This window comes from Trichomycterus rosablanca, chromosome 16, assembly GCF_030014385.1.
Source record: "Trichomycterus rosablanca isolate fTriRos1 chromosome 16, fTriRos1.hap1, whole genome shotgun sequence".
NCBI lineage: Eukaryota > Metazoa > Chordata > Actinopteri > Siluriformes > Trichomycteridae > Trichomycterus > Trichomycterus rosablanca.
The window spans coordinates 8123591-8150869 of NC_086003.1; the positions used below are offsets into that span (position 1 = coordinate 8123591).

Sequence of the window (27279 nt, forward strand, 5' to 3'; positions counted from 1 at the left end):
CACTCCACTGTTACACTGGTGAATCGCGCTGCTTCGTGCGGTTATTTAAGAGGCTTATAAAAGAAAAAAAAAAAGAAAACATTAAGTGGCGTCAATTCAGTGCGCAGTAGCATTAGCTTACATGTAGCAATATTCATATTTTGACTCTTTAACGACTTCATAATTCAGAGGATCCAGTGATAATAGACAGAAGAATCTCCATAACACAAAACGTAACAGCTCTGTAACATTTTTTATGACTACAGGATGCGAGAGAGGCAATTTGCGAAATCTCCATTCATATTTCCCATTCAAAATTTCTGTTAGACCCGGGTTACCAAATATGGGCATAACAACATGCCGTGGACTACAAAATGACGACACGACTTCAGTGGTCTATAGTAAAATTCTACAGTAATGAATGCAGCTCTGCTACTACCGCCTCGTGAAACGCTCGCATTGCAGACATTACACTTCACTGTTGGACTTGTTTCACTTTCCAATTTACAGTATTTACACACAGTGGACATGCTGACGTAAAACAAAAGATCGGGTTATGATCGGCTTTAGTAAAGCCGATACCGATTAGTTAAAAAATGCCTTGATCGGCCCCGATTCCGATCTTTGAGATCGGATCGGGACATCCCTAGTTGGGACCTTTTAGATCCACATTGGTGAAAGGTTGTTATGTAAGCAATGTTTAGAAGAAGGAGTTCAAGTAAATAAGGGCACAGCTACTATTTGTGTTGGCTTACAACTACCAAACTGCTAATACACTAGAGTTTCTGGTTAGTGTTATAATTAAACATAAAATGTGATTGGCTCAAAGTTGTATAACTTAAAAAGTAGCACATTCCTAATAAAACGTGGACACCCCAAATATTTTGATTTCACCTACAGAGGATCATGCTACTCTCTCTGTATTCTTGCACTCGTGCTTACATATTAAAACAACACCTGTTGAAGTCCTGCTGAACAGGATGAGTCATATGTCATATGCGTACCTTTTTAGGTGACTCTCTTTTGGTTTTCTTGGGCTCCTCCTGGGGTGGAGCTTCTGGAATTGGAGGTGGAGGAGGTGAAGCCAGACTGGCTATGGAGTTGCTGCGGTCTCGTCCCCCTGAATGAGTGGATGACTCTGATGTAGCGCGAGAGCGACGCCCAGGAGCCTGAGAGACACAAGAGCCATTTAGAGCAGACAGACACAAACAGCCAGTCACGTCCAAAAAAGAGCAGAGCTCTGAATTGAATGGATGTGAGATCTCCAGCAGATCAGATAGACAAAGGTTTTGTACCATGTGTGCTGATGACTGTGATGTGGTTCTGGATCTTCTTCCTGTACTCTAAACAAAACAAAACAAAAATAGGTAATTTAAACTGAAATAAGGTACTTCTAAAATATAATATTTATCACATTGGTTTTGCTGTTGAGTGTGGACGAATCATAATTTAAACAATTAGACCACCAAGCAAGTAAATCTCCCAATGTGTTTGTCTACTAGACCTTCATGTGGTTGTCGAAATACATGATAAAGGTAATGTAACTTATTCCATACGCATATACAGAGGAACCTCGATTTAACAGACTAAAAGGGGGGAGCACTGGTCTGTAAAATGCAATTGTCCGAAACAGCAAGGTTTTTTCCACTCGCTGTCTGTTTCTTCACACCATATTCCTCACGTATGTGTCCCACAGAAACACTGCTTTTAACTTTCTTAATAAGTTCTAACTTTTCAGCAATACCCAGATGCACCCTCTTTTGCTTACCACTTCCCTTGTCTTTCAAAGCCATAACTAAGCACTAGAACTTGTACAAAATTAAGCATAAAACACAGAAAAAAGGCGAGAACAAAGGGAGACTCCTGGCAAAACAAAGCCTATAACTCATGTAAACAAACAGACGTGCACAGGATAGCAGACAATTACTGAACTACTGGTCTTGGTACGCTTCTCACGGAAATTTTAAACAATCTGACCAGGCATTCGATTTTCCAGATCGTGTCCGTTAAGTCTGAAATCCGTTAAATGGAGGTTCGTTAAACCGAGGTTCATCTGTATGATGTAATATACACCAATCAGCCATAACAATAAAACCACCTCCTGGTTTCTACACTCACTGTCCATTTTATCAGCTCCACTTACCATGTAGAAGCACTGTTTCTCTATATACTTTTTTAGCCTGCTTTTACCCTGTTCTTCAATGGTCAGGACCCCCACAGAGCAGGTATTATTTAGGTGGTGGGTCATTCTCAGCACTGCAGTGACACTGACATGGTGGTGGTGTGTTAGTGTGTGTTGTGCTGGTATGAGTGTATCAGACACAGCAGCGCTGCTGAAGTTTTTAAATACCGTGTCCACTCACTGTCCACTCTATTAGACACTCCTACCTAGTTGGTCCACCTTGTAGATGTAAAGTCAGAGACGATCGCTAATCTATTGCTGCTGTTTGAGTTGGTCATCTTCTAGACCTTCATCAGTGGTCACAGGACGCTGCCCACAAAGCGCTGTTGGCTGGATATTTTTGGTTGGTGGACTATTCGCAGTCCAGCAGTGACAGTGAGGTGTTTAAAAACTCCAGCAGCGCTGATGTGTCTGATCCACTCATACCAGCACAACACACACTAACACACCACCACCATGTCAGTGTCACTGCAGTGCTGAGAATGATCCACCACCTAAATAATACCTGCTCTGTGATGGTCCTGACCATTGAAAAACAGGGTAAAAGCAGCCTAAAAAAGTATGTAGAGAAACTGATGGACTAGTCAGTAATTGTAGAACTACAAAGTGCTTCTATATGGTAAGTGGAGCTGATAAAATGGACAGTGAGTGTAGAAACAAGGAGGTGGTCATAATATTATGCCTAATCTGTGTAAACTAATGTAATAAGTATGCATAAAAAGACGATTGACAAAAAGGGCTAAAATGCAAAAATAAATAAAAATTGTTGGTTGGTTGGTTGAGTTTTATCGCCATTATAAGCTCTGTAGTTAGAATGTATTTAAAAAACATACACTGCATTACTGACAGCCAGCACACACACACAAGTGGTCATTAAAAAAGGTTGGTGGGGTAAATCGGACTCTTATCGGAAACCTGTGCCTGAGACGATGCACACAAACGCTTAATGCCAGTTTGTGTGCTTTACATAACACTCTTGTAATGCATGCCATGGTTTTGGACAGGGAACAAAGGAAAGAAAACATGTTCAGCTATTTACATCAGCCTTTACACAGTCATTCACTGACCCCAGCACTGATGTTGCAACATGGAGGGAAAAACACACTGAGAAAGGGGCATGTAAGCGTGTAATTTCGACAGAGTAAAACGTATGAGGCAGCTATTTCCATGACGGAATTTTAATTCATTTTATTATGTTGACATTGAGTCATAATACCCATCAGCTTAGTGACACAACATGACATGTCGACAATATTTTTTCCAGGTGGCTCCCCAGTTAAGAAAAGCTCATTTAGTGAATAAACATGCAACAGAAACTGTATTTAATGATATGTTTTATCATCACAAACTCACCATCTTTACCATATTGTCATAGAAGTCCATTTGGGAAGTAGCAGGACCGTAGGAAGTGGGTGACGACTGAGGAAACTGCTGTGGAGAGGGTGGAGTAGGTGTAGATTCCACTCCAGGCATTTGAGGATTCATTTGAAGGTTCATCTGAGGATTCATTTGAGGATTCATCTGAGGATTCATCTGAAGATTCATCTGAGGATTCATCTGAGGGGGCATTTCCATAGGCTGGTAAAGGGGTATTTGCGGAGGCATGCTGGAAGGTGGAAGAGTGGTACTTTGGGTTTGCATGGGCTGGTACGACTCCTGGTTCTCAAGGATAAAACCAGGCTGGGGTGGAACAGAGGCTGGTGGGTAAAACGGGATACCCTCACTGGGAGGAGGGCCATGGTGGAAAGGGACTGCACCTTCTGGCAAAACAGTGGTTGGGGCTGAAAAAAAAAAATCATAAGAGTGTTAATATAAGGATTATTAGCAATGCATCAATTCATTTTACTCCATTTAATAATGGTCGAAAGGAATTTCTTTTTACTGCTGCGACAGAGGCCTCTGCTGGCTGGTTGAAGGCACCTGCACAGAGATGGTGAATAATGGAGAGTAGTGCATGACTCTCCGTATGTGATTCTGCTCTCTGTGTAAACCCCTGGCAGGTGAAATGACGTGTTTGGAGGGGTCCATGCTGCTCAACCAGCATTCTGAACCTTTACTTTACGCACCTCATTTATATTCTATGAGGAGGACCACAGACTGCTGTCAAGCTGTCAGGCTCTTCTTTTCACCAGTCAGGGCTGTACCCATACATACAGCCATTAACTGCACAATGAAATTCCAACTGTGTTCTACACTACTCATGTGAGCGCCTCAACCAGACAGTAGTAGTCACTATTGTTGCAGAATACAGGGATACCCTATATGACCTTTCCTCCCTCAGACACCAGCAATTGTGTAATTAGAACCCATAAGAGGGCCAATGGCACAATACAGACTTAAACCCAGGTTTTAGTAGTGGTAAGCTAGTGTCTTACAACCACCTCCTTGTTTCTACACTCACTGTCCATTTTATCAGCTCCACTTACCATATAGGAGCACTTTATAGATCTACAATTACTGACTGTAGTCCATCTGTTTCTCTGCATGCTTTGTTAGCCCCCTTTCATGCTGTTCTTCAATGGTCAGGACTCTCCCAGGACCACCACAGAGCAGGTATTATTTAGGTGGTGGATCATTCTCAGCACAGCAGTGACACTGACATGGTGGTGGTGTGTTCGTGTGTGTTGTGCTGGTATGAGTGGATAAGACACAGTAGCGCTGATGGAGTTTTTAAACACCTCACTGTCACCGCTGGACTGAGAATAGTCCACCAACCAAAATTATCCAGCCAACAGCGCCCTGCGATCGTCTCTGACTTTACTTCTACAAGGTGGACCAAACTAGGTAGGAGTGTCTAATAGAGTGGACAGTGAGCGGACACGATATTTAAAAACTCCAGCAGCGCTGCTGTATCTGATCCACTCATACCAGCACAACACACACTAACATACCACCACCATGTCAGTGTCACTGCAGTGCTGAGAATGTCCCACCACCTAAATAATACCTGCTCTGTGGTGGTCCTGACCACTGAAGAACAGGGTGAAAGCAGGCTAAAAAGGTATGTAGAGAAAGAGATGGACTACAGTCAGTAATTGTAGAACTACAAAGTGCTTTTATATGGTAAGTGGAGCTGATTAGTGTATATCGTTATATTGACACAGTCTGATGACTTCCTGGCAGGCTTATGTCAGCTCGATAGATGACGAGCATTTTATCTAGGCAATTCAATTAAAACATGTTAAACATTCTCCTTAAGCGCTAAAGGAGAGCACACACCTGGTGGCATGAGCTGCACCCCCTGTGAGGGCTGGCCTGTCGGTGGCATAAGGGAGGTCATTAGAGGGTTGTGAGGGTCAGCTGGGCTGGACTGTTCCTCAATGCTCGATGTAGTACAAACAGAATGCTGAGAAGTGCTGCGTCCTCTGTGCGTCGTTGCCACACCATCCTGTAAAAGATAAGAGAGAAATGTGCACACACAACGTATTAATACTTAGCCACTATGACTAAGTAAGTATGTGGTCACCAGCCAAACCTATTGCTCACAATGATAAAAAAAGAATATGCTTCTTTGTGGCAAACATTTGGGGAAGGCCCTTTATTGCTCTAGGTGTTCCTGGAGGGTTTCTGTCTATAAACAATTGCTTTCATGTAGGGGAACTCCAGTGACCTGTACAGAGCCTTAATCTCAATCCCACTGAATAGCTTTGGGATTAATTCAAACAATAACTGCAAGCCAGGTTTTGTTGTCAGTGACTGGCCTCAAAAACACAATTTTGATTGAACAGGCACAAATTCTCACAGTGACAATGCCAAATCTTTTTTTTCCTATTTTATTTCTGCATTTTCTCCCTATTTAGCGTAGTCAATTTGTATTCCGCTGCTGGGGGATCCCTGATTGCAGTCGAGGTGGGTATATTGCTGCTCACGCCTCCTCCGACCCACACGCAGCCCTTAGCGGAACCCTTTTCCACCCATGCATTCTGCACAGGCGCCTCTCTATCTGCTAATCAGGGTCCTTACACAGCGTTTTGAAGACCCCACCCACATAGTCCGGCCATCCCACCCTTATGCCAAGTTCACACTACACGACTTTCCAAGTCGTCAGGTCGCTGTACGGTTCACACTACACGACTGGATCTCTTGTAATCGGGAGTCTTTCAAGTCGGTGTGGCTTTCACACTACACGACTGATCGGCGATAGGGGGTTTCACACTACACGATCTTTCACCAACTGGAATCGCAGGCGAGCTTCTCTGGTCTCCCAAACTACGTTCTGTCACGAAAACAAACGTGAGAAGTGACGAGGAGTTTAATGATACCACGTCCAAAAATGCACGTCAACAAGTAGCGAGCGATCAAAGTTGTTTGTGCGCTGATGTGCAGCGTAAAATCAAAGAGAAAAATAAATGAATCCGAGTGGAATAGGCAACGTGACCAGCAGGGATTGTTTTGTTTTGTTGGAGGTTAATAAATAATTTTTTTGTAATGCAGTGTTGGTATTATGGTTTGGCATGGACGATAAGTTCACAAATATTGTAAAGCTTGTGTGTGCGCCGATGTATTCTGATAGAAACTATATTATCCCCCTCACCACACTCATTGCCAGTCGCAACCAACTGATCCAGATATTCAACATGCTAGATATCTCTCCTCAGTCGCAGAGTGTTCGGCGAGTGCTCAGCGAGCTGCTCGGATCGAGTTGTTGAGTAGTTCACACATAGCAATTGAGAGCAGAGTTTCAAAATCAGGGCAAAAATCGTGTAGTGTAAACTAGGCATTAGCAGAGATGTGTCAGCTGCAGGCATTGCCAATTATGCCCGCTACATGGCGCCCAACCGACCGCCGGCAACGCAGAGTTTCGAGCCAAGGAGTTCAGAATCTCGGTGCTGGTGTGCTAGCAGAATATCTCGCTATGACAATGCCAAATCTTGTGGAAAGATCTTAGAATTTAAGGCTGTTATAGTAGCATATTAATGGCTAGGGTTTTGGTGTGGGATGCCCAACAAGCTCATGGTCAGGTTCTCCACAAACGGTTGGCTATACAGTACTTAATCGCAGCATGTACACACCTTAACCTGATTGCTGAGACCTTTAAGATGTAGTAACCAGTCCGGCTCCTGGAAGAGCTCTTGCTCTGGCTTCTCCTTAAGCTGGGGGTCAAAAAACCTCAGTCGCTCAGAAAGCTGTAATCAAAGAGAGAGAGAACAAAAAGAAAGAGAAATATCAGACACCTGCAAGCAATAATAGAGAATTCTACCATCTTCCAGTGTTAAACACAAAGAAATTGCAAGCATGATTGCAATCAAATGTTCAGTGATTGGACCGATAGCTTAGAACTGCATTAAGAGTTGAGTTGGGCTTTGCAGTAAGTCCATAACAATTATGTAGGAGGTGGTGACACATCCCCTCCTTTACCAGTATTAAACTGCCCAGAAACCTGTTGGTAGTTTGTGGCTCGTCACTTCACAGACCACTTTCAGCGAGTACTCAACACGGCTACCAAGCACCCTCTGTGGTTTCAGGCATACTACAACCTGTTTGTCAGGCCATAACAATTTGACCCCTATCAACATCACTCAGGTCATATTTGCTGCAATTACCACATGCGCTACGAGTAACAAAATAGTTACAAAATATGCAGTCATGCACACATTTTAAATGGTGGCCTCAATGCTTTGGCTCATAACCAGGTAAAATTTTATTTAAACTCAAAGTTCATACAAAGTAGGGGGGAGTTCATTGGTATTAAAGTGCAGCAGGCTAAACCAAATCAATAACATTGTACGGACACATAGTGGCTGTACAGACAGTGTGTGTGTGTGTGTGTGTGTGTGTGTGTATACCTGTATAAGTTGACTCATGAACAGGAACGAATAGCAGTCAGGTAAAATCAGCACTGCGCGTGAAATGATCTCACAGTAATGGAAGGCCTGAGCACAAAGTCCAGCTTCTGCCAGACGGCAAGCGTAGATGAACTTAAACACCTGTAAAAACAAAAGATATGAAAATTCTTTAAAGCCCTGCGATGGTTTGGCACACAGTCTAGGGACTTCCTGCCTTGTGCCAAGTGTTTCCTGGTGACACTGCTTCACTCCATAGAAAACGATGGTACAGCCAGTGTATGGACAATGGACTCTCAGAAGAAAACTACAGGGTTCACATGTAAAAGTGTAAACCAAGAGACAGCAAAGTGTATCTTGGTGCAGGTGTGGGTACGAGTAATACTAACCTGAAAGTTGGGCATTGACAAAGAATGAGAACCCAGAGACTGGGCGTACTCATATGCTTCTGTTCTCTGGATAGCTTCTGTAGTACAGAACCTCACAAATGGAAAACTGCAAGATAGAGTGAGAGTTATTACAGTAGAATGAACTCTACATGGCCAAAAGGTATGTAGACACCTCTCCTAATTACTGAATTTATATATGTTTCAGCAACGCCAATTGCTAACAGGTTTAAGAAAAGCTGGGGGTTTTTTTGTTGCATTTTTGCCACTTTTTCTCCTTATTTTAGCGTAGCCAATCAAGGAGGGTGTATGTTTGCCTCCCTCTGATTTGTGTGCAGTTCCCTAACCCCATCTGATTCACCCATACTTCTATGGATTTGCAGCTAAGATTGGTTTCGTGCATGGAGAGCCATGCCCTGACCTTCACTTTTGTACAGGCGCCTTGGGCAACCAGCGTCCTTACCCACCCTTTTTAGTCCGGTCTTTTCCCACCCACCAGACTAGCGGTCAATTTTATCTGCTACAGGCACTGCCAATTTTGCCGTCTAGGATGTGCCCAGACGACCGGTAGCAGAGCTGAGATTCATACCCAAGGAGTTCAGAATAGGGATGTCCCGATCCGATCTCAAAGATCGGGATCGGGGCCGATCAAGGCATTTTTTAACTGATTGGAATCGGCTTCACTAAACCCGATCCTAATCCCGATCTTTTGTTTTACATCAGCATGTACGCTGTGTGGAAATAGTTTAAATTGGAAAATGAAACAAGTCCAACAGCGGTGTAATGTCTGCACTGTGAGCTTTTCACGAGGCGGTAGTAGCAGAGCTGCGTTCATTACTGTAGAATTTTACTATTTATATGGTGTGTGAGTCAAGGATCACTCCGGTTTAAAAAACAACGTAGTGATGCACTCGTTTAATAAAGAAATAAATACACGGTATATTCACATATTGTCCGGAGCGTTTAACACTTTATTAACTTCTTCTGTTACGTACCGAATAGCGGACAGCTAGAGTCAAGCACGCTGTTCCATGCACTATGGAAGCCCCAAAGGGTCAAAACACACTCACTTCCCATAGAAACGTCCATCAAACTTCCTTCATAACAAAAGAGCCTTTCCATTTTATTTTGGTATTCAGGTTTTACTGTAATGCTTTTAAGTAACTTTTTTTCTTATATTCAAGTTAAGCTGCTACACAGATTTCTGTTCATTTTTAGTGCATCACATTTTTTTTCTTCGAATGTAAAGTTTAAAGTAAAACTGTAATTATCTCACTCATTTTGATTGATTTTGTAAAAATACAAAACATTAAGCCAATAGCTTGGATGCAGCATTTTTCCCTACAGCACTGCAGAGCTATTCAGTTGTTAAACATATACATTGGATTAATTTGAATAACTGTTATGTACTTGAAGTGTGCACTGTGTGAACAGTATTATCTAGTTCTTATCTAGACAATATCTAGAAAATACAAGTATCGGTTTGAGACTCGGTATCAGATCGGGATCAAAATTAATAATCGGGATCGGTATCGGGAGCAAAAAAACGTGATCGTCCCGATCAAGTTTTTTGGCTCCCGATACCGATCCCAAACCCAAACCGATACCCTAGTTCAGAATACCAACTTTGGTGTGTTAGCGAGTATCTCGCTGCGCCACCCTTTTCTGTTTTAGCAAAGCTGTGTCCCTTTGAGGTCCATTAAGCTTGACAAGTTTGGTGTGTAGGAACTCTAATTACTTGCACACAGCACTTTTCATAACCACACTGAACACATTTGGAATGAACAGAACTGACAGCGAGCCAGGCCTTTTGGTTCAACATTAGTGCCTGACCTCAGAAATGCAACCTTTAACTGAGTGGGCACAAAATTACATAAACACATTTCAGAGACGAGTGGAGGCTGTTACATCAGCTCTGTTTTAATGCCTTTGATTTTAGAATGGCTTTGTAATATCAACCAATTATAGGCGTCTACATACTTTTGGCCATTAAAGTATTTGTGTTTTATATATGTTAATAATAGTAAAGATGTCTGTAATGACCAATTGGCATGAAATAAGGACGTAGAGGCCGTGTGTACCTGTGGTTGGAGCCAATAAGAACCATCTTGGTGCTCTTCTTGGTGTAGACACCAAAACCCACTTGAGCCATCAAGTAACAGAAATGAGAAGCATCGACCAGACCTTTGGAAGCTGCAACACACACAAACACACACACATTTTCTCTCAGGTAATCATATATACTTATATCTCAATGTTTATTCAGAAAGATAACTGAACAACATAAAGTGTCTGTGTAATTTTACCTAGTGTGTCTCCCATTGTTGTTATGGTGCGTGTATCCAGTTCCAGGGTGTGAGTGAGGTTGGAGAGCACCATAGCCAGATGGGGGCGCCAGTCCCCCCATTTCTCATCCCCACAACACTGCAAAAAAAAGACCACTGACTTTGAGGATAATGCGTAATGTTAAGAGCTACACTGAGCTACTAGTAACAGCAGAACCCGAATTCTGTGAAACCTTCATGATGCACAATTAACATTTAATTCTTTAACCTAAATTTAGATTTAAAAATAGGGTACTGTTTTGTGCATAGGTAAATATAATGCTAATTTACACAGTAAAATAGGCAGATAAACCTCAATAAAATCAATTATTTACTAATATATACTCATTTTACACCTTTTCTCACAACAGCTGTTTTAAGTTCATTTTTTAAGTACAGGTGTTACAAATGTACACACTCCAGAATGTAATAGTGCATGACAGCATATTGTGTTATAGCCTTTCTTTTTTTATATGCCTAATGTTGCACTGCATGTTGAAACCACTGCGCCGAACTGCTCTAAACAACCAACTAAATTTATTCATTTAAAAACTTAGTGCTTGTTTAACACTATCAGCAGACAGTTCCACGAGTTAAGAACCACTGTCAGCAGACAGTGCTCGAGTTCCACTTTGTGTAGTAGTTCTAACCTACAAATCACAGCTCTCTCTTGCAATTTGTACATGTGGCAAACCTACCGTGGCAGCAGCAGGCATTCTGCCTGACATGAGCTGGTAGACCGTCTGCAGTGGATCGTTAATGGGAAGACTGTTGGCAAACCTGATGCACACAAACATACGTTTGTTTTAGTAATGCATAATTTCCAGCAACAGTGTCTGCATTTGTCCTTAAACTTAGACAGTAAGGCTCTGTCTGAAAGCCTAGTGGGCTTTCTACATTCTACGAATTCTAAGATACCTTAAAATGCTGCCTACTAGGGTGCCTTATTTCAAAGCTATAAACTGATTGAATAATGAGGGAGAATCCGATGCTTCCTTAGCGGTAAAGGCAATCCCAGCATTCAATCCAGCACAACTTATTTGTACAAAGGTGCAAAAGTGTCATTCATCAGCAAGTTCAGTCTCTGCAGTGACAATTTAACCATTAACGGTGCACAGAAGAAGATGTTAGCTGGCATGCCAGCTGGTTGCGCTGCCCATTGATTTAAATGGCCTGAGGCTAACTGTGTTAGCTTAGTAAGCGAAACTGTGGTGATGTATTCACCATCTAAGTGGTGTGTCCAAATAATCTGCCTTATGGTTTTAAAATGATCATGGACAGACGTCCATACTTTTGGCCATATAAAGCAAAAGGGATTGATTGTATGCATGTGATACCTTGTCATGACTTTTGCATGTGTTCTGTTGTCCATTTTACTGGCCAGGAGCAGAGCATGACCCCAAAGCCCGTTCTTCATAGCAGCTTCGAGAGCATCCTAAAACCAACACACACAAGACACGTTCACATTTCATGTATCAGTGTTTCACTAAATTAGTGTTTATTCCAGAATGAAAATCCCCATGATGTGTGTGTGAGTGTTGACCTGCCTTTTTCCTGCCGAACAGCAGGAGCTCTCGGAAGCGTTCGGTCTCTTTGCCAACGTTTTCGGCCACGCCCATGAAGGTGTCCGATAGGAGAGACAGCGGCCCTGATTGCTCCTCCTCCGGCTGGTCTAGCGCCTCGTTGTTGAAGTCGATGAGGTTCGCCTCGTTGGGCGATTTCCCCGGCAACCACACAGAGCGATGCTCCTTAAGCAGCAGATCAGCGATGTCTGTGCCTACTACAGTCTGAGGAATGAAAGAGAAATTTATTTTAGGGTGACATGATTTTGCTGCCTATATAAATTCACCAACTTTTACACCAATATTTATTTATTCATCCTATGGCTAGGGCTGAAAATATGTAGAGCTTAGATAAACAGATGTAATTAGATACTTCAACTATGAATAAGCAATCTAAGAAGAAAAAGCAATTCGTATATGCTCTTGGGTGGCACATCAGTCTAGTGCAGGGATATTTCCAAGCAATCCACATTTTGTCCATGATTTCTTTTATGCAACCCAGGCAACACACACAGTGCATCTTACTCTCTCTGCTCTGTACAATCTGGTCCCACTGTGGTTTACAAAATGTAACATAAAGCCTCCACAAGGGGGCGCTCATGTACAAGTTCAGGTCGTGTTTATGTGCCTGTTAAAATTCGTTTATTTGCTGCTCAGGTGGAGCAGCGGAAAAACACACGCTGAACACCAGAGCTGAGATCTCGAATACATCGTATCCAATCTCAGCTCTGCCTGCCGGCTGGGCTGAGCAGCCACATGAACAACGATTGGCCCGTTGTTCAGATAGGACTGGGATATTAAAAGCCGGATAGGAATCTCTCCTAATCTCTAACTAATGCAATTACGACCTCTGCTGGCTGATTGATGGCGCCTGCACAGAGATGGGAAAAGAGTGCTGTCAGGGGTGTGTCTCTCCGTACACAGTGCTGAACCGCATTGCACTCGTCAAAATGTAGGTGACAAGATGCATACGGCTGCTGCCCACGTGTCGGAGGGGGCGTGGGTTAGCTTCGTTCTCCTCAATCAGAGTGGGGATCGGTATTGGTGGAGAGGAAGCATGAAGCAATCGGGCAATTCGACGCGCTAAAAGGGAGAAAAAGGGGGGAAAATGCATAAACAAAATAAACATATAAACAAAAATTTGTTTATTTCATTACTATTGTAATGAAATAATTGGCTTGCAGCCTTTATGGGAGCAGCAACTGAAGGTGTCCCTATTGTGCACCCAGTGTTTTAGCATAATACTATAATAAACAGACTATAAATAGTTAGCGCAGATATGCATTCATTATATTTCCACTTGGAGAGAACCTATTTAGTTAATACTAGGTAATTTGGAACGTAGTACATAGTATTTTTGCTTTATTCATGGGTGCATATTTGTCTGTGTTGTGGCATTGAGATGATGCATGGAGATGCAGTGTACACTTAAACACACCCCATTCTGTCGACAAAGCAGTACGATGAACTCCCAGATGAGGAAGGCAGAGTCCTTGTCGATGAGGTCATCACTGCGCATGCACTCCTGAGCTTTGTTCTGGGCAAACTTTATGACGTCCACCTTGTGTGTCTCGTCCCTGTGACACAGATACACATGCACAAACAAAGACATAGAGGTAAGGATAAGAAAGTGCCTACCTAGTTCTATACTGTGTTAGTGTCTTATCTCTAGAAAAGTTGGGACATTTTGTAAAATGCAATAAAAAACCAACTTAGTTGTATTTTTGGGATTTAATGTCTGCATTACACTTAAAAAGTAGGGACAGAGACGTTCACCACTGTTGCTTTGTCCTCAAGTAGTTTCAGACTGCAGCGGCGGACTGTGTTAAGTGACAACGGGTTTCAAAAGTATTTCCAAATGGCTAAATTTATTACAGAAGCATCATGGTTTCTCATACAATGTTGTCTGAAAGCTTGAAAACCAATTATATTCAACAGTTGTATCCAGCCTTGCCCTACACCAACTGAGATCTCTGAAATTTTCTGAATCTTTTCACCACATTATGTACAGTAGCTGGTAAAAGACCGCAATCATTTGCAATAGACCACTGAAGTGGTGCGTCATTCTGTAGTCCTCGTTATGCCCATATTTGGAGACCCGGGTCTAAGTCAGATTTCCTATAGGAAAAATGAACGGGGTTTTCAAAAATCGACTCTAACGCATCCTGTGCTAAATAAACATGTTCAGAACGCTCTACGTTTTGTCCTACATTCTACATTTTTCTCTTGTACATCACTGGATCCTCTGAATTACGAGGTTTTTAAAGGCTCGTAATACTAATAATGCTACACGAAAGCTAATGCTACTGCGCATTAATTAGACGTCACTGAACTACACCAATCGAATTGCCGGAAAGAGCAGCCCGCTTTTGTTGAGTACAACCAAAGGTGTAACACCCAACCATCCTTGCTTTCTACTTTAATGTAGAGCTACTAGCTACTAAAAATCTAAAGTAAAACTTGTGAATATCACTCCACTGTTACACTGGTGAATCGCGCTGCTTCGTGCGGTTATTTAAGAGGCTTATAAAAGAAAACAAAAGAAAAATGTAAGAGGCTTCCAGTCTAGTGACGTCAATTCAGTGCGCAGTAGCATTAGCTTACATTTAGCAATATTCATATTTTGACTCTTTAACGACTTCGTAATTCAGAGGATCCAGTGATAATAGACAGAAGAATCTCCATAAAACAAAACGTAACAGCTCTGGAAAATTTTTTATGACTACAGGATGCGAGAGAGGCAATTTGCGAAATCTCCATTCATATTTCCTATTCAAAATTTCTGTTAGACCCGGGTTACCAAATATGGGCATAACAACATGGCGTGGACTACAAAATGACGACACGACTTAAGTGGTCTATCTTGCCACTAACAATGTTCTTTTTGAACTGACAAACAATTTGATTACCACTTTGATTAGCACAAAGTTCTGATCCTCCTTTTATACCCAATCATGATTCCCTCACCTGTTACCAATTCACATAATTATTCTGCAAAGTGTTAAATCTGTGTGACATGAATGAAAACTTTTTATTGTTATTTTGCCCGTCCCAACTTCGAGTGTAATCACAGCAATCCCAACATGTCTGAGAATTTTATAGTGTGTAAAAGGTTATATTTCAGACTTACTTAAAGAGCGGTCCTGGGAAGGCTCGTAACTCAGTCTGCTCAGGAGAATCCTGCATTATTGTCTGGAAAGTTAGAATCAAAGATAAGAACACGTGCATTTGCTGGAGAATTTAAATGATAAATCAGAGATTTATTACATTTATTCAGATTTTAAAGCCATGTTTAACACGTGTCATTTTATGGCAAGATAGGTATTATGTTTCTGCTTATTTGATCTTGTCTTTATATTTTGGGGGCATTTATTCATACATTTCCATTGTCATGACTACGAGGTGGGTTTATTTTTTACTATATTTTTTCTTTTTACTATATTTCTTTTAGTTTTATGCTCTTTATTTTCATTTTCATATTTTCATTACTGACTTTACCGCGGTAAGTTGTGTAGTTTAATGTATCAGTACTAGGTGATGCTGTGTGTTCCACCCTGGTGGGAATCAGAAGAGGCTGTGTGATACCGTCTGCCCCATAGTACCTGTGTTGTATCAGTACTAGGTGATGCTGTGTGTTCCACCCCGGTGGGAATCAGACGAGGCTGTGTGATACCGTCTGGCTCATAGTACTAGAAAAGGTGACGCTGTGTGTTCCACCTGACCCGTAGTTTAAGGATTAACAGTAAAGACGTCTGGGACGCCTGTCTATGTAAGACAGAGATATCACCATGGACGAATTCGCTATATGAGCGTCATTGTGTGGCAGTAGAACTGGAACACTGTACTATTGGTGACGACCGGCAGTATAAGTTACTTTGTCTGCTGTCAGTCTGTGGGATAGTCTTAGTATTTAGTACTGTAATTTCCCCGTTAATATGTATAATTAATCCCTTATAATAACGTGTATCTCTCTTGTTTTAATTTCATATTCTCTAAACTGTAGAATATATTTTACTATATTTTCTTTTAGTTTTCATGTTCTTAATTGCTTATCTCTCTTGTTTTAATTTCATATTCCCTAAATTGTAGGGTATATTTTACTATATTTTCTTTTAGTTTTTCATGTTCTTAATTTTTTATCTCTCTTGTTTGAATTTCATGTTCTCTTAATTGTAACTAAACGTTTGCAAGAAGTCTTTCTGAGGTTCTAGATCTCAGAAATGTTTTAATGCTTTTAATTAATTTTTTTTCATTATGTAAAGCACTTTGAATTGCCACTGTGTATGAAAGGTGCTATACAAATAGGGTGTGTTCGAAAAGCTAGGGAGCTCTCTACATAGACAGCATTTTACGTCATCCTGTGTGCGCTCTTGAGAATGAGGCTGTTCGAAATCCTAGATGCCTTAAAATCCTCACTACTGAGGCATCTTAATATTTCAATGTTATTTTGGCTCAAGAACGAGTGAGCATCCGACGCTGCCTTAGTGATCAAGGCAATCCCAGCATTCATTGCGGGTCGGGTGCTCTTCTCTTACAGAAAAATAAACATGGCTGACGGGGCGGAGAAACAAATGGAGTTATTTTGAAACGTAAATAAAATATTACAGATTTTTAACTTGTATAAACTTGTACCGAGTGTTTTTATTTGCAAGTTCGGGCTTGTCAGGAAATTTAACCGTTATCGGTACATGAAGGAAGATGTTATATTGACGTTAGCGTGCTGTGCTACCTCAGTTTATTGGTTTTAATGGCAAGATGCTAAATGCTAAACACGAAATGCGAAACCCGATGGAATCGCTGTCTAAGTAGTGCGTTCGAATAACCTGCCTTATAAGTCACTGACTTATTAGAATCCTCTCTACTGAGGCAGCTGCCTATGTAGACAGTAAGACAGCTCCCTAGGTTTTCGAACACACCCATAAACTTGCCTTCCCTTATTTAATTTTTTTGTGGCATTTTCTACCCATTTTCCTCCTGATTTAGCGTACTCAATTTTGTCCTCCGCTGCTGAGAGATACCGATTGCATCCAAGGAGAGCACGTCGCTGCTCACGTCTCTTCCGACACGTGCACAGCCTTCACAGACATCTCTTCCGCCAATCAAGGTCGTCACAGCGTATGAAGACCCACCCACCCACACATAGTCCGGTCCCGCCCGCAGATACGGTGGCCAATTGGTATCTGCTGTAGGCACTGCCAATTATGCCCGCCAGAACCGAGGAGTTCAGAATGTTGGCGCTGGTGTGCTAGCGGAGTATTCCTATTAGGATGTGCTTTATTATAATAGGTGTTTGGAAGATTTCACAGGTTGGGGAGGAAACTTTGAACTGGAAACCTCTGATTTAAAAGGCAAATTCCATTAAAAACAATCAAAATGTTTTGCTGACAAAAACAACTGCCTTTCAAGACCTTAGACTTCCATTAGAAATGAGTTAAGAGTTTTGTTTGACACAGGCAACCATGGCTACTGATCATCCTCTACAACTCCCTAAAGGAAGATCAAACAAAAAACATATGCCTTTCACGTTTAAACATTAAATCAACTTTTATAAAATAATGTTTTATCATCACCTCCATGCTATGGAGCTCGACAAGAGCAGGCTGTCCGGCTGAGGGCAAGTTGGGCTGAACAAAGATCAGTTGGCCTGATGGACCGAATCTAGCACAGCAATGAGGAACTGAAAACTTCTCTGGAGTCAGAGGCCTCGGAGGGGCTAAGAGAAAGAGCGGGCGACAGAGAGAAAAAGAAAGCACATTATTAGGAATGCATAATGCTCCAAAAATGCAAAAAGTAAATTATTTTAGGTAGACACCCTGAATGTAATGCTACCAACATCACTGGCTTTTGTGGGTGTCTTAGTGTTGCAATAACTATTTTAAATATCCAATAAATTATTGTATTATTTAAACTAGGGCTGTCATGCGGTTAAAAATTGTAATCGAGATTAATCGCAAACTAATAATTAAGCAAAATTTGAACAGTTATGCACATTTTTATTGCAAGAACCATTCCTAGATGCAACACCAGTGGTGTAACTAGGAGCTCATGGGCCCCAGTTAAAAAAAAAAAAGTTGAGCCCCCTCAACAAATTGCATATGCTGATGGCTGATAGGTGAGTGGTTGAGTTCATGTCGTGGAGGACCCCTTCCCTGGGACCTGGTGCAAAAGCTTTCTGGCTAACCCAGAAATCATGCTTTCAAAATATTTTAATCTAATATTATGCATCAATAACAAAACACAGATATGATTATTTCATAGATCTATTAAAAAAAGCTTTTAATACTATGTTGTGCAGAAACATGACTGGGAAATATTGTTCTCAATTACCATTTAAACACCTATAAATACCTAAAACAATCAAGTTACCAGACATTATCTATAAGTTATTGACTGTAGCTATAAAAAGTGTTAATTAATACAGTCCATGTAAACGCTTAGTCCATATAAATAGCAGATACAAATGTGTTTTTAACAAACTACAAACATCTCAAATATAAATCATGTTTATAACCATGTGATAGAATAACCTGAATAAACTGTAGAGATGAAACATTACGCAGTTTCACTTCTGTCTCAAACAGTACCTGAGGGAATGAGGCGGAGCTACGCGGTTTTGATGGACAGGTCTAGCAGCCAATGGAAATACTCGTTACAGAGATTGCGTGATTTCATTCATCTTTTCATCAACACGTAAAAATAGTGAAAACCGCTAAAAGTAGTTTTTCATCGGACACAGTTTGACTGCGCTGGCGGGTCACAAGTAATGCAGTTTAAAACAGAAAATGCGGGCCGTATAAAACCAGATCCGGTGTCGACAGAACACCCCGGACTTTGGACCTGCCTGCTTTATACAGTCTAGTGTGATCCACCTAACAGCAGTGTTTGTAAAGTTCTGTGTACAGTTCATGCGCTTTACATCCAAATTCATCTGAAATACAGTTCATTACCACAGAGACACATATTTAAGTGGCACAAACAGCCAAATAAAAATAGTTAGATTAAAATTTTTAATCTTGATTAATTTTTTTTAATCGCGATTAAAATTTTAACACGTTAATCGAGTTAATTAACGTGTTAAACGACAGCCCTTATTTAAACTAATCAATCCTTTTGCTACTTGTATTTACTTTTAAAAGAAGCTTCTAAAATTCTTTAGAAGTCTGGTGCTTTAAAAAGAAAGAAAAGAAAGATATACTTTAATTGTCATATATACATATACAGGTAAAGTACAATGAAATTCTTTCTTCGCATATCTCAGCTTGTTTGGAAGTTGGGGTCAAAGTGCAGGGTCAGCCATCGTTCGGCACCCCTGGAGCAGACAGGGTTAAGGGCCTTGCTCAAGGACCCAACAGTGGCTGCATAGCAGAGCCTGGATTTGAACCGCCAATCTTCCGGTTGATAGCCCAAAGCTCTACCCACTAGGCTACCACTGTCCCAAAGCAGGGCATGTAGCAGGGCAGCACTGTCCCATGTAGCAGGGCAGCACCCGTAACATCACTTAAAGAGAGTTTCACTTAAAGAGAGCAATTGCAACAAAAACTGTACACCTACAACTCAATTATTTAAGGTCAGCAGCAAAAGGGGTCAAAGATCAATTAGAACTTTGAGAGAATAAGGTACCTCAAAATAAGGCAGCATTTTAAAGCATCTGAAAATGATAGTCTTCTTCTAAGAAGCACACATAAGATGACTTAATATACTGTCTATGTAGAGAGCTCACTAGTTTTCAGACAGACATTGCGTGTGTGTGTACCTTCTTCAGGGGCAGTCCAGGTGTTGTCGGTGGCATCATACTGACTGTAGCTCGGAGCTTCTGATTGGTTAGGAAACTGACTGTAGGAATAATCTACTGGCATTGTGCCTGCTGTGGCATCATAACTCGCAGCAACTAGATCCGGCTGACTTCTGTATACCTGACTCTACAAAACAAAAAAGAGATTACAATTACAGTAAACAGTAAACGGATCTATACACATGTGCAACTACAGGTATAACACTCACAGCTGTTTTCATAATCATAACTTAACTAACAGCATAGCAACACTGCAACAGTTAACAGAGATGCTGGTCTTCTGCTTTTGGTTTTCATATGAGTGATAACTACTTACTCCAGTAAGTGAATATTTTGTAAGCAGCTGGCTATGGTGGCTCCTTGGCTTTGGTCTAATGTTTTGAATGCCTATTTCTATACAAAAGGTGCTCGTTTTTAGTGAATAGCTCCAAATATTAGAGACAGACCTGCTGGGAGCGTGAGCTGAAGCTGCTGCGGCGGCTGTGTGTCGATCTCTCACTGTGCACGGACCGCCGATCTAGCTCGTCTCCGTAGGCGTCTCTTCGCCGGTATTCGTCGTCGAAGCTGGAATCATAGCCGGGGTAGTAACGCCAAGGGTCATCATATCCTTCACGTCTGGAGATGATACATGAAAAACAATTGTTGTTGGTTTAAGTCTGTGTGTATTTTTTTTTTTACTAAATGACCGGCATCCTTGGATTCATTTCGCCAGTGGGCCTTTAGAGTCATCCAGAGATTGCTAGTTTATGCCCTGACAAGGCCATGATCACTCTGCAGCAGCTGACTGCCATTGCTGTTTGTGTGGAAGGGGTGACACGCTAACAATCTTCGACATCAGTAAGCTCAGATGTACAGACAAGGAAAGATTATTAATCAGCTCAATAAATTGAATTTTAGGTGTTTTAGGTGCATGTAGTAGCCCCACCCTTTCAGACTAACAGCAGTCATTTGATAGACTTGTTATCAATACTAACAAAGTGCTAACTGTTTGGTAGTAAGCCTTAACCGCAATAAAATGCAGTTAGTAAAGTTTACTTAATGTTAGCTAGCTTGCTAGTAAGCTTGGCTGGTGTGGCGCAGCGGTAAAATACGCTAGCACACCAGAGCTGGGATTTCGGATACATTGTATCGAACCTCAGCTCTGCCATCCAGCAGGCTTGGTGTCTACATGAACAACGATTGGCTGTTGTTCACACAGGGTGGGAAGCTGAACTAGGGTTCCTAATAACTAGTGCAATTACGACCTCTGCTGGCTGATTGATGGCGCCTGCATAGAGTCAAGGAATAATGCGTTGATCAGGGTGTGGCTCTCCATGTACAAGGCTGATCTGCATATGAACTCGCCTCGTGCAGGTAAAAAGAGGCAGTCGGTAACACACGTGTCGGAGGGGGCGTGTGTCAATTGCAAAGCTCCTCAGTCAGCAGTGGAGGGTTGTATCGGTAGAGGTGAAGTGTAACGCAATCAGGGTAATTGGATATGACTAGATTAGGGAGAAAATTGGGGGAAAAATTGCAAAAAAAAATGCTAGTTTGAGCCCTGGCAAGGCCACAGTCACCAGAAGCTGACTGGACCTGCTGTTTGGGTGAACGGGGTGACACGCTAGCAATCTTTAACATCGGTAAGCTCAGGTGTACAGACAAGGTAAGGTAGCACCCAGAGGCATTAATCTCCTCAATAAATTGAATTTTAGGTGTTTTAAGTGCATGTAGTAGCCCCACCCTTCCAGACCAGTGTCATGTGATGAATTAGCTTGTTGCTAGTAAGCCTTAACTGCATTCAAATGCAGTTAGTAAAGCTTACTTAATGTTAGCTAGCTTTCTAGTAAGCTTGGCTGGCTACTTAGATCCCATACAGCTGGCCGCTCAGGTGGCGCAGTGGTAAAATACGCTAGCACACCAGAGCAGGGATTTCGGATACATTGTATTGAACCTCAGCTCTGCCACCTGACCCATCTGGCTGGGCTGGGCGGCTTCATGAACAACGATTGGCTGTTGTTCAGGGAGGGGACGAGCCGGACCAGGGTTCCTCATAACTGGTGCAATTACGATCTCTGCTGGCTGATTGATGGCGCCTAACAGCGGTCAGTTGATGGGCTTGTTATAAATACTAACAAAGTGCTAACTGTTTGCTGGTAAGCATTAACTGAATTCAAATAGCTGTTAGTAAAGTTTACTTTATGTTAGCTAGCTTGCTAGTACGCTTGGCTGGCTACTCAAATGCCATACAGCTTCAGCTGGATAGAGACCCACGTTAGCTGAGCTAAAGAGACTAACACTAGCCGAGGTAATGTTGCGAAAGTATGATACTGTAAAATACAAATGAACCAAATAGCATTGACTTCCAAATGTGAACGTTCCCCTTTAAGAAGTAAAGCTGGCAGTGATGTCTTATGCAAATCTGCCACCGGCTGATCAAATTTAACTTAAGCTTCTGCCTGCCATGTTAACACAGAAGTGCCCACCATTTGGTTAAAGTAGAACTAACAGGTGCATTACAAAATGGGTTTAGTTCATTAAAATGGAACATTATGCTTAAGCCTAAAGAATACAGCTGGCACTAGGACTAGGATTCAAAATTGCACCTGATCTTTAGTGGAGATGTGTGAGTGAGTGAGTGTGTGTGTGTGTGTGTGTGTGTACCTGCTGGAATACTGCTGACTGTAGTAAGGATCAGCTCTCCTGTAGGCCTCAGGATCATAGTTATACCAGTTGTAGACCTGGTCATAGTAACTACGATACCGGGGATCGTAAACAGCATTGGGGTCATACCATCTGGTTTGATCTACAAACACAGAATCAACATTTAATTAAACTCAAAAAGTAAACTAAAAAAGTACCACCCTGATCAAGCCAAAACTGTCAGGTACCCCATCACAAACACACTCACATTAAAATGTGTCTTGGTTCTATTGGCCAATCCTGAACTTGATCACACAAAGATTTGTCCTAATATTACAGAGCAGTCTGAAGATTGGGGTCTGTCCTAAAACCTAGTGAGCTCTCTACATGGGCAGCACTTCACGTCATCCTACACGCTCACAAGAAGAAGTCTGTATTAATTTTTGGATACCTTAAAATGCTGCCTACTAAGGTGCCTTATTTTGAAGCGGTAATCTGACTGAATAATGAGGGAGCATCCAATGAAGCAGTGAAGGCAATCCCAGCATTCAGTGCTGCACAAAAAATGACAAATATGGCAGACGAATGCGGAACAATGAGTTCTTATCAAATGTAAATAAATTATCATTGATTTTTAATTCGTATAAAGGTGAACAAGTGTAAATTATTTGCATTTATTGGCTTGTCAGCAATAATTCAACCGTTTTTGGTTCCGTTTTAACCCAACAGTTGTAGCCTAGCAGTTAAGGTACTGAACTAGTAAACACAGGGTTGCTGGTTCAAACCCCACCACTGTCGGTTGCCACTGTTGGGCCCTTGAGAAAGGCTCTTAGAACTGATTTGCTTACACTGTATAATGTAAGTCGCTTTGAAAACAAGTGTCTGCTAAATGCCGAAAATGTAAATGGTACGAGGAGGGAGATGCTGGCTGGCATGCTAGCTGAATGTGCTGCCTCAGACCATTGGTTTGAATTGCCTTAGGCTAACTGTGTTAACTAAGTAAGCAAAAACTGCAGTGACATAATTGCCGTCTAAATAGTGTGTCTGAATAACCTGCCTTATACACTGTGTGCACAATTATTAGGCAAGTTGTATTTTTGAGGATTAATTTTATTATTGAACAACTAGTGTGCTTTCAGTCAATTCAAAAATGTTAATAAACTTTAAACCTGAATATTTAAGAAAGTGAGGTTTTGGCTTTCTTAGGAAAATAGCTACGTGTGCATAATTATTGGGCAACTATTAGTGTGCAGAATTATTATGCAACTAAATAAAAAACTAAAATTTTTCCATCTCACTTGTTTATTTTTATCTGTTAAAGTGAGAATAATAAACAAACAACTCAAAATTAACAAATAAATATTTCTGACATTTAAAAAAATCAGTGACCAATATAGCCCTTCTTTTCAATAACAGCCAAAAGCCTTCCATTCATGGAGTCTGTCAGTTCCTTGATCTGTTGATGATCAACTTTTTGTGCAGCAGCAACCACAGCCTCCCAGACACTGTTCGGAGAGGTGTATTGTTTTCCTTCACCGTAAATCTCCCATTTAAGAAGGGCCCACAAGTTCTCAATAGGGTTTAGGTCAGGTGAGGAAGGGGGCCATGTCATTATTCTTTTATCTTTTAGGCCTTTACTGGCTAGTCATGCAGTGGAGTACTTTGATGCATGCAATTGAGCATTATCCTGCATAAAAATCATGGTCTTCTTGAAAGATGCAAACATTTTCCTGTACCACTGCTTGAAGAAAGTGTCTTCTAAAAACTGGCAGTAGGTTTGGGAGTGGATTTTGAGTCCATCTTCAACCCAGAAAGGTTCAACTAGCTCATTTTTAATAATACCAGCCCATAGGAGTACCCCACCTCCACCTTGCTAGCATCTGAGTAGAAGAGGAGCCTGTTACTGATCCAGCCACGGGCCCGTCCATCTGGTCCGTCAAGAGTCACTCTCATCTCATCAGGCCATAAAACCTTTGAAAAATCTGTCTTCAGATATTTCTTGGCCCAGTCTTGACATTTCAACTTATGTGTCTTGTTCAGTGGTGGTCTGGTTTCAGCCTTCCTTACCTTGGCCATGTCTCTGAGCACTGAACACCTTGTACTTCTGGGCACTCTAGGTAGGTTTCAGTTCTGGAATATGACAGCACTGGAGGATAATGGTTCCTGGTTGCTTTACGTTTGATTCTTCTCAAATCTTTGGCAGTTAATTTGCATCTTTTTTTTTTAACACGTTTCTTTTGACCCTGTTGACTATTTGCAACAAAACGTTTGATGGTTCTGTGATCACGGCCCAATATCTTAGCAATTTCAATAGTGCTGCATCCCGCTGAAAGACATTTTTTAACTTTTCAGTCACTTAAATCTCTTTTTTGGCCCATTTTGCCTGAGAAAAAGAAGCTGCCTAATAATGATGCACACCTTAATATAGGGTGTTGATCTCCTTAGGCTACACCCTCCCACATTACACAAATACACAATACCTGATATGCTTAAATACAATAAGCATTCAAGTTTATACAGCTTGGAGTTGGAAAAGATGCATAAAAATTATGATATGGTCAAAATACTCACTTGCCTAATAATTGTGCGCACAGTGTAAGTCTGATGTCTTATTAGAATCCTCTCTACTTATGAAGGCTGCCTAGGTAGGCAGTAGGCAGCAAGGCAGCTCACTAGGCTTTCAGACAGACCCAATATCTTCTGGTGTGCAACATAATATGCCTAATATTATGTATTAGGCATATTGTTTAGTGCAGTATTGTACAAATTAAGACAAAGCCACTTCAAATGCAGTCATGACTGTGCTTAGTTTGAATTGTATAAGCCAATCTATGCCTTTTAAAGGCCGAGTTTGTCCCCTCCCACACTTCTTCAGACTTCAAGAAGTGAATATTTACAGACGTACCATTATTCTGCATCTAAATCAGCACCAAACCCACTCATGAACACGGCACCATTTTCAACCACTTCAGGTACTTAAACTCAAGTGGGTATTTAGAATATAGATTTAATAAACATAGGAAATATGAATTAATACAATTAATACAATTAATACTGTTTACCCATGTACTGCTTGTAATAGCTTGCATAGTAGTCTTCATAGGCACTGCGGTTAGACCTCGAGAAATCCTCAGGATACCCCTGCCTGGAAAACAAAAACAAAGAACAACACAGTCCGTCATGTTTTATGCATAGCCAGATTTTTTGTGACTATTATGGGGACAATATTTAATTAAGTGGTTTGTATCTGGACATACGGAGTTTGCATGTTCTCCCCGTGTCTGTGTGGGTTTCCTCCGGGAGCTCCGGTTTCCTCCCTCCCACTGTCGAAAAACATGCAGTCAGGTTAATTGATGACACTAGACCAATCAGGCGTAACATTATGACCACCTCCTTGTTTTTACACTCACTGTCCATTTTATCAGCTCCACTTACCATATAGAAGCACTTTGTAGTTCTACAATTACTGGCTGTAGTCCATCTGTTTCTCTACATACTTTTTTTGCCTGCTTTCACCCTGTTCTTCAATGGTCAGGACCCCCACAGAGTAGGTATAATTTGGGTGGTGGATCATTCTCAGCACTGCAGTGACACTGGCATGGTGGTGGTGTGTTAGTGTGTGTTGTGCTGGTATGAGTGGATAAGACACAGCAATGCTGATGGAGTTTTTAAACACCTCACTGTCCCTGCTGGACTGAGAATAGTCCACCAACCAAAAAATATCCAGCCAACAGCGCCCTGTGACCACTGATGAAGGTCTAGAAGATGACCAACTCAAACAGCAGCAATAGATGAGCGATCGTCTCTGACTTTACATCCACAAGGTGGACCAACTAGGTAGGAGTGTCTACTAGAGTAGACAGTGAGTGGACACGGTATTTAAAAACTCCAGCAGCGCTGCTGTGTCTGATCCACTCATACCAGCACAACACACACTAACACACCACCACCATGTCAGTGTCACTGCAGTGCTGAGAATGATACACCACCTAAATAATACCCGCTCTGTGGTGATCCTGTGGTGGTCCTGACCATTAAAGAACAGGGTGAAAGCAGGCAAAAAAATTATGTAGAGAAACAGATGGAGTACAGTCAGTAATTGTAAAACTACAAAGTGCTTCTATATGGTAAGTGGAGCTGATAAAATGGACAGTGAGTGTAGAAAAAAAGAAGGTGGTAATAATATTATGCCTAATCGGTGTAAATTGCCTCATAGGTGAATGGGTGTGTGTGTGTGTGTATGTGTGTCTGCCCTGCAATGGACTCCCATTGAAAAGCTGGGATACGCTCCAGCACCCCCCCCCCCCCCCCCCCCACGACCCTAATTGGATAAGCAGTTAGTATCTGGACATTGACCCTTTATTTACCTGGAGTTGGGTCGGTCAGAGTACTGACTAGTCCTAGAACTTGGCCTCTCTGGTTGTCGCTCTGGCTCCCGATAACCAGGGTTTGGTCCATTGTAACGACCATAACGGGGATCAGCTCTTCGATACGGATCCTCCTGCAAGCAAAATACATTTCATTTTAAAAACTGTTTTCATTATTTCTGACAATAGGTAGGACAATAGGCTCTTTTAATATTTAAAATAGGTCTAGTTAGGAGCAATGCACTGTTCAATTTCCACTTGCCACTATTTAGCCTGAAGAACAGA

At 41.6% G+C, this 27279-nt stretch overlaps 1 protein-coding gene across 4 annotated transcripts in view; it reads right to left on the reverse strand.

Moving 5' to 3' along the window:
• sec16a (SEC16 homolog A, endoplasmic reticulum export factor) overlaps positions 1-27279 on the reverse strand; it is a 54100-nt gene that overhangs the window by 17176 nt on the left and 9645 nt on the right. For 3 of the 4 annotated variants that reach the window (XM_063012229.1, XM_063012230.1, XM_063012228.1), the window contains exons 3-23: positions 26995-27128; positions 25885-25950; positions 25690-25772; positions 22649-22790; positions 20455-20623; positions 19970-20135; positions 17787-17929; positions 15347-15408; positions 13655-13793; positions 12202-12441; positions 11992-12089; positions 11353-11434; positions 10637-10754; positions 10412-10523; positions 8334-8439; positions 7948-8088; positions 7174-7287; positions 5381-5549; positions 3515-3942; positions 1275-1322; positions 984-1148 (exon numbers count right to left, since the gene is read on the reverse strand). In XM_063012229.1, the coding sequence (XP_062868299.1) occupies positions 984-1148; positions 1275-1322; positions 3515-3942; positions 5381-5549; positions 7174-7287; positions 7948-8088; positions 8334-8439; positions 10412-10523; positions 10637-10754; positions 11353-11434; positions 11992-12089; positions 12202-12441; positions 13655-13793; positions 15347-15408; positions 17787-17929; positions 19970-20135; positions 20455-20623; positions 22649-22790; positions 25690-25772; positions 25885-25950; positions 26995-27128 (2925 nt within the window). The remainder of the gene's footprint in view (positions 1-983; positions 1149-1274; positions 1323-3514; positions 3943-5380; positions 5550-7173; positions 7288-7947; positions 8089-8333; positions 8440-10411; positions 10524-10636; positions 10755-11352; positions 11435-11991; positions 12090-12201; positions 12442-13654; positions 13794-15346; positions 15409-17786; positions 17930-19969; positions 20136-20454; positions 20624-22648; positions 22791-25689; positions 25773-25884; positions 25951-26994; positions 27129-27279) is intronic. The other variant, XM_063012231.1, reaches the window with a different exon arrangement.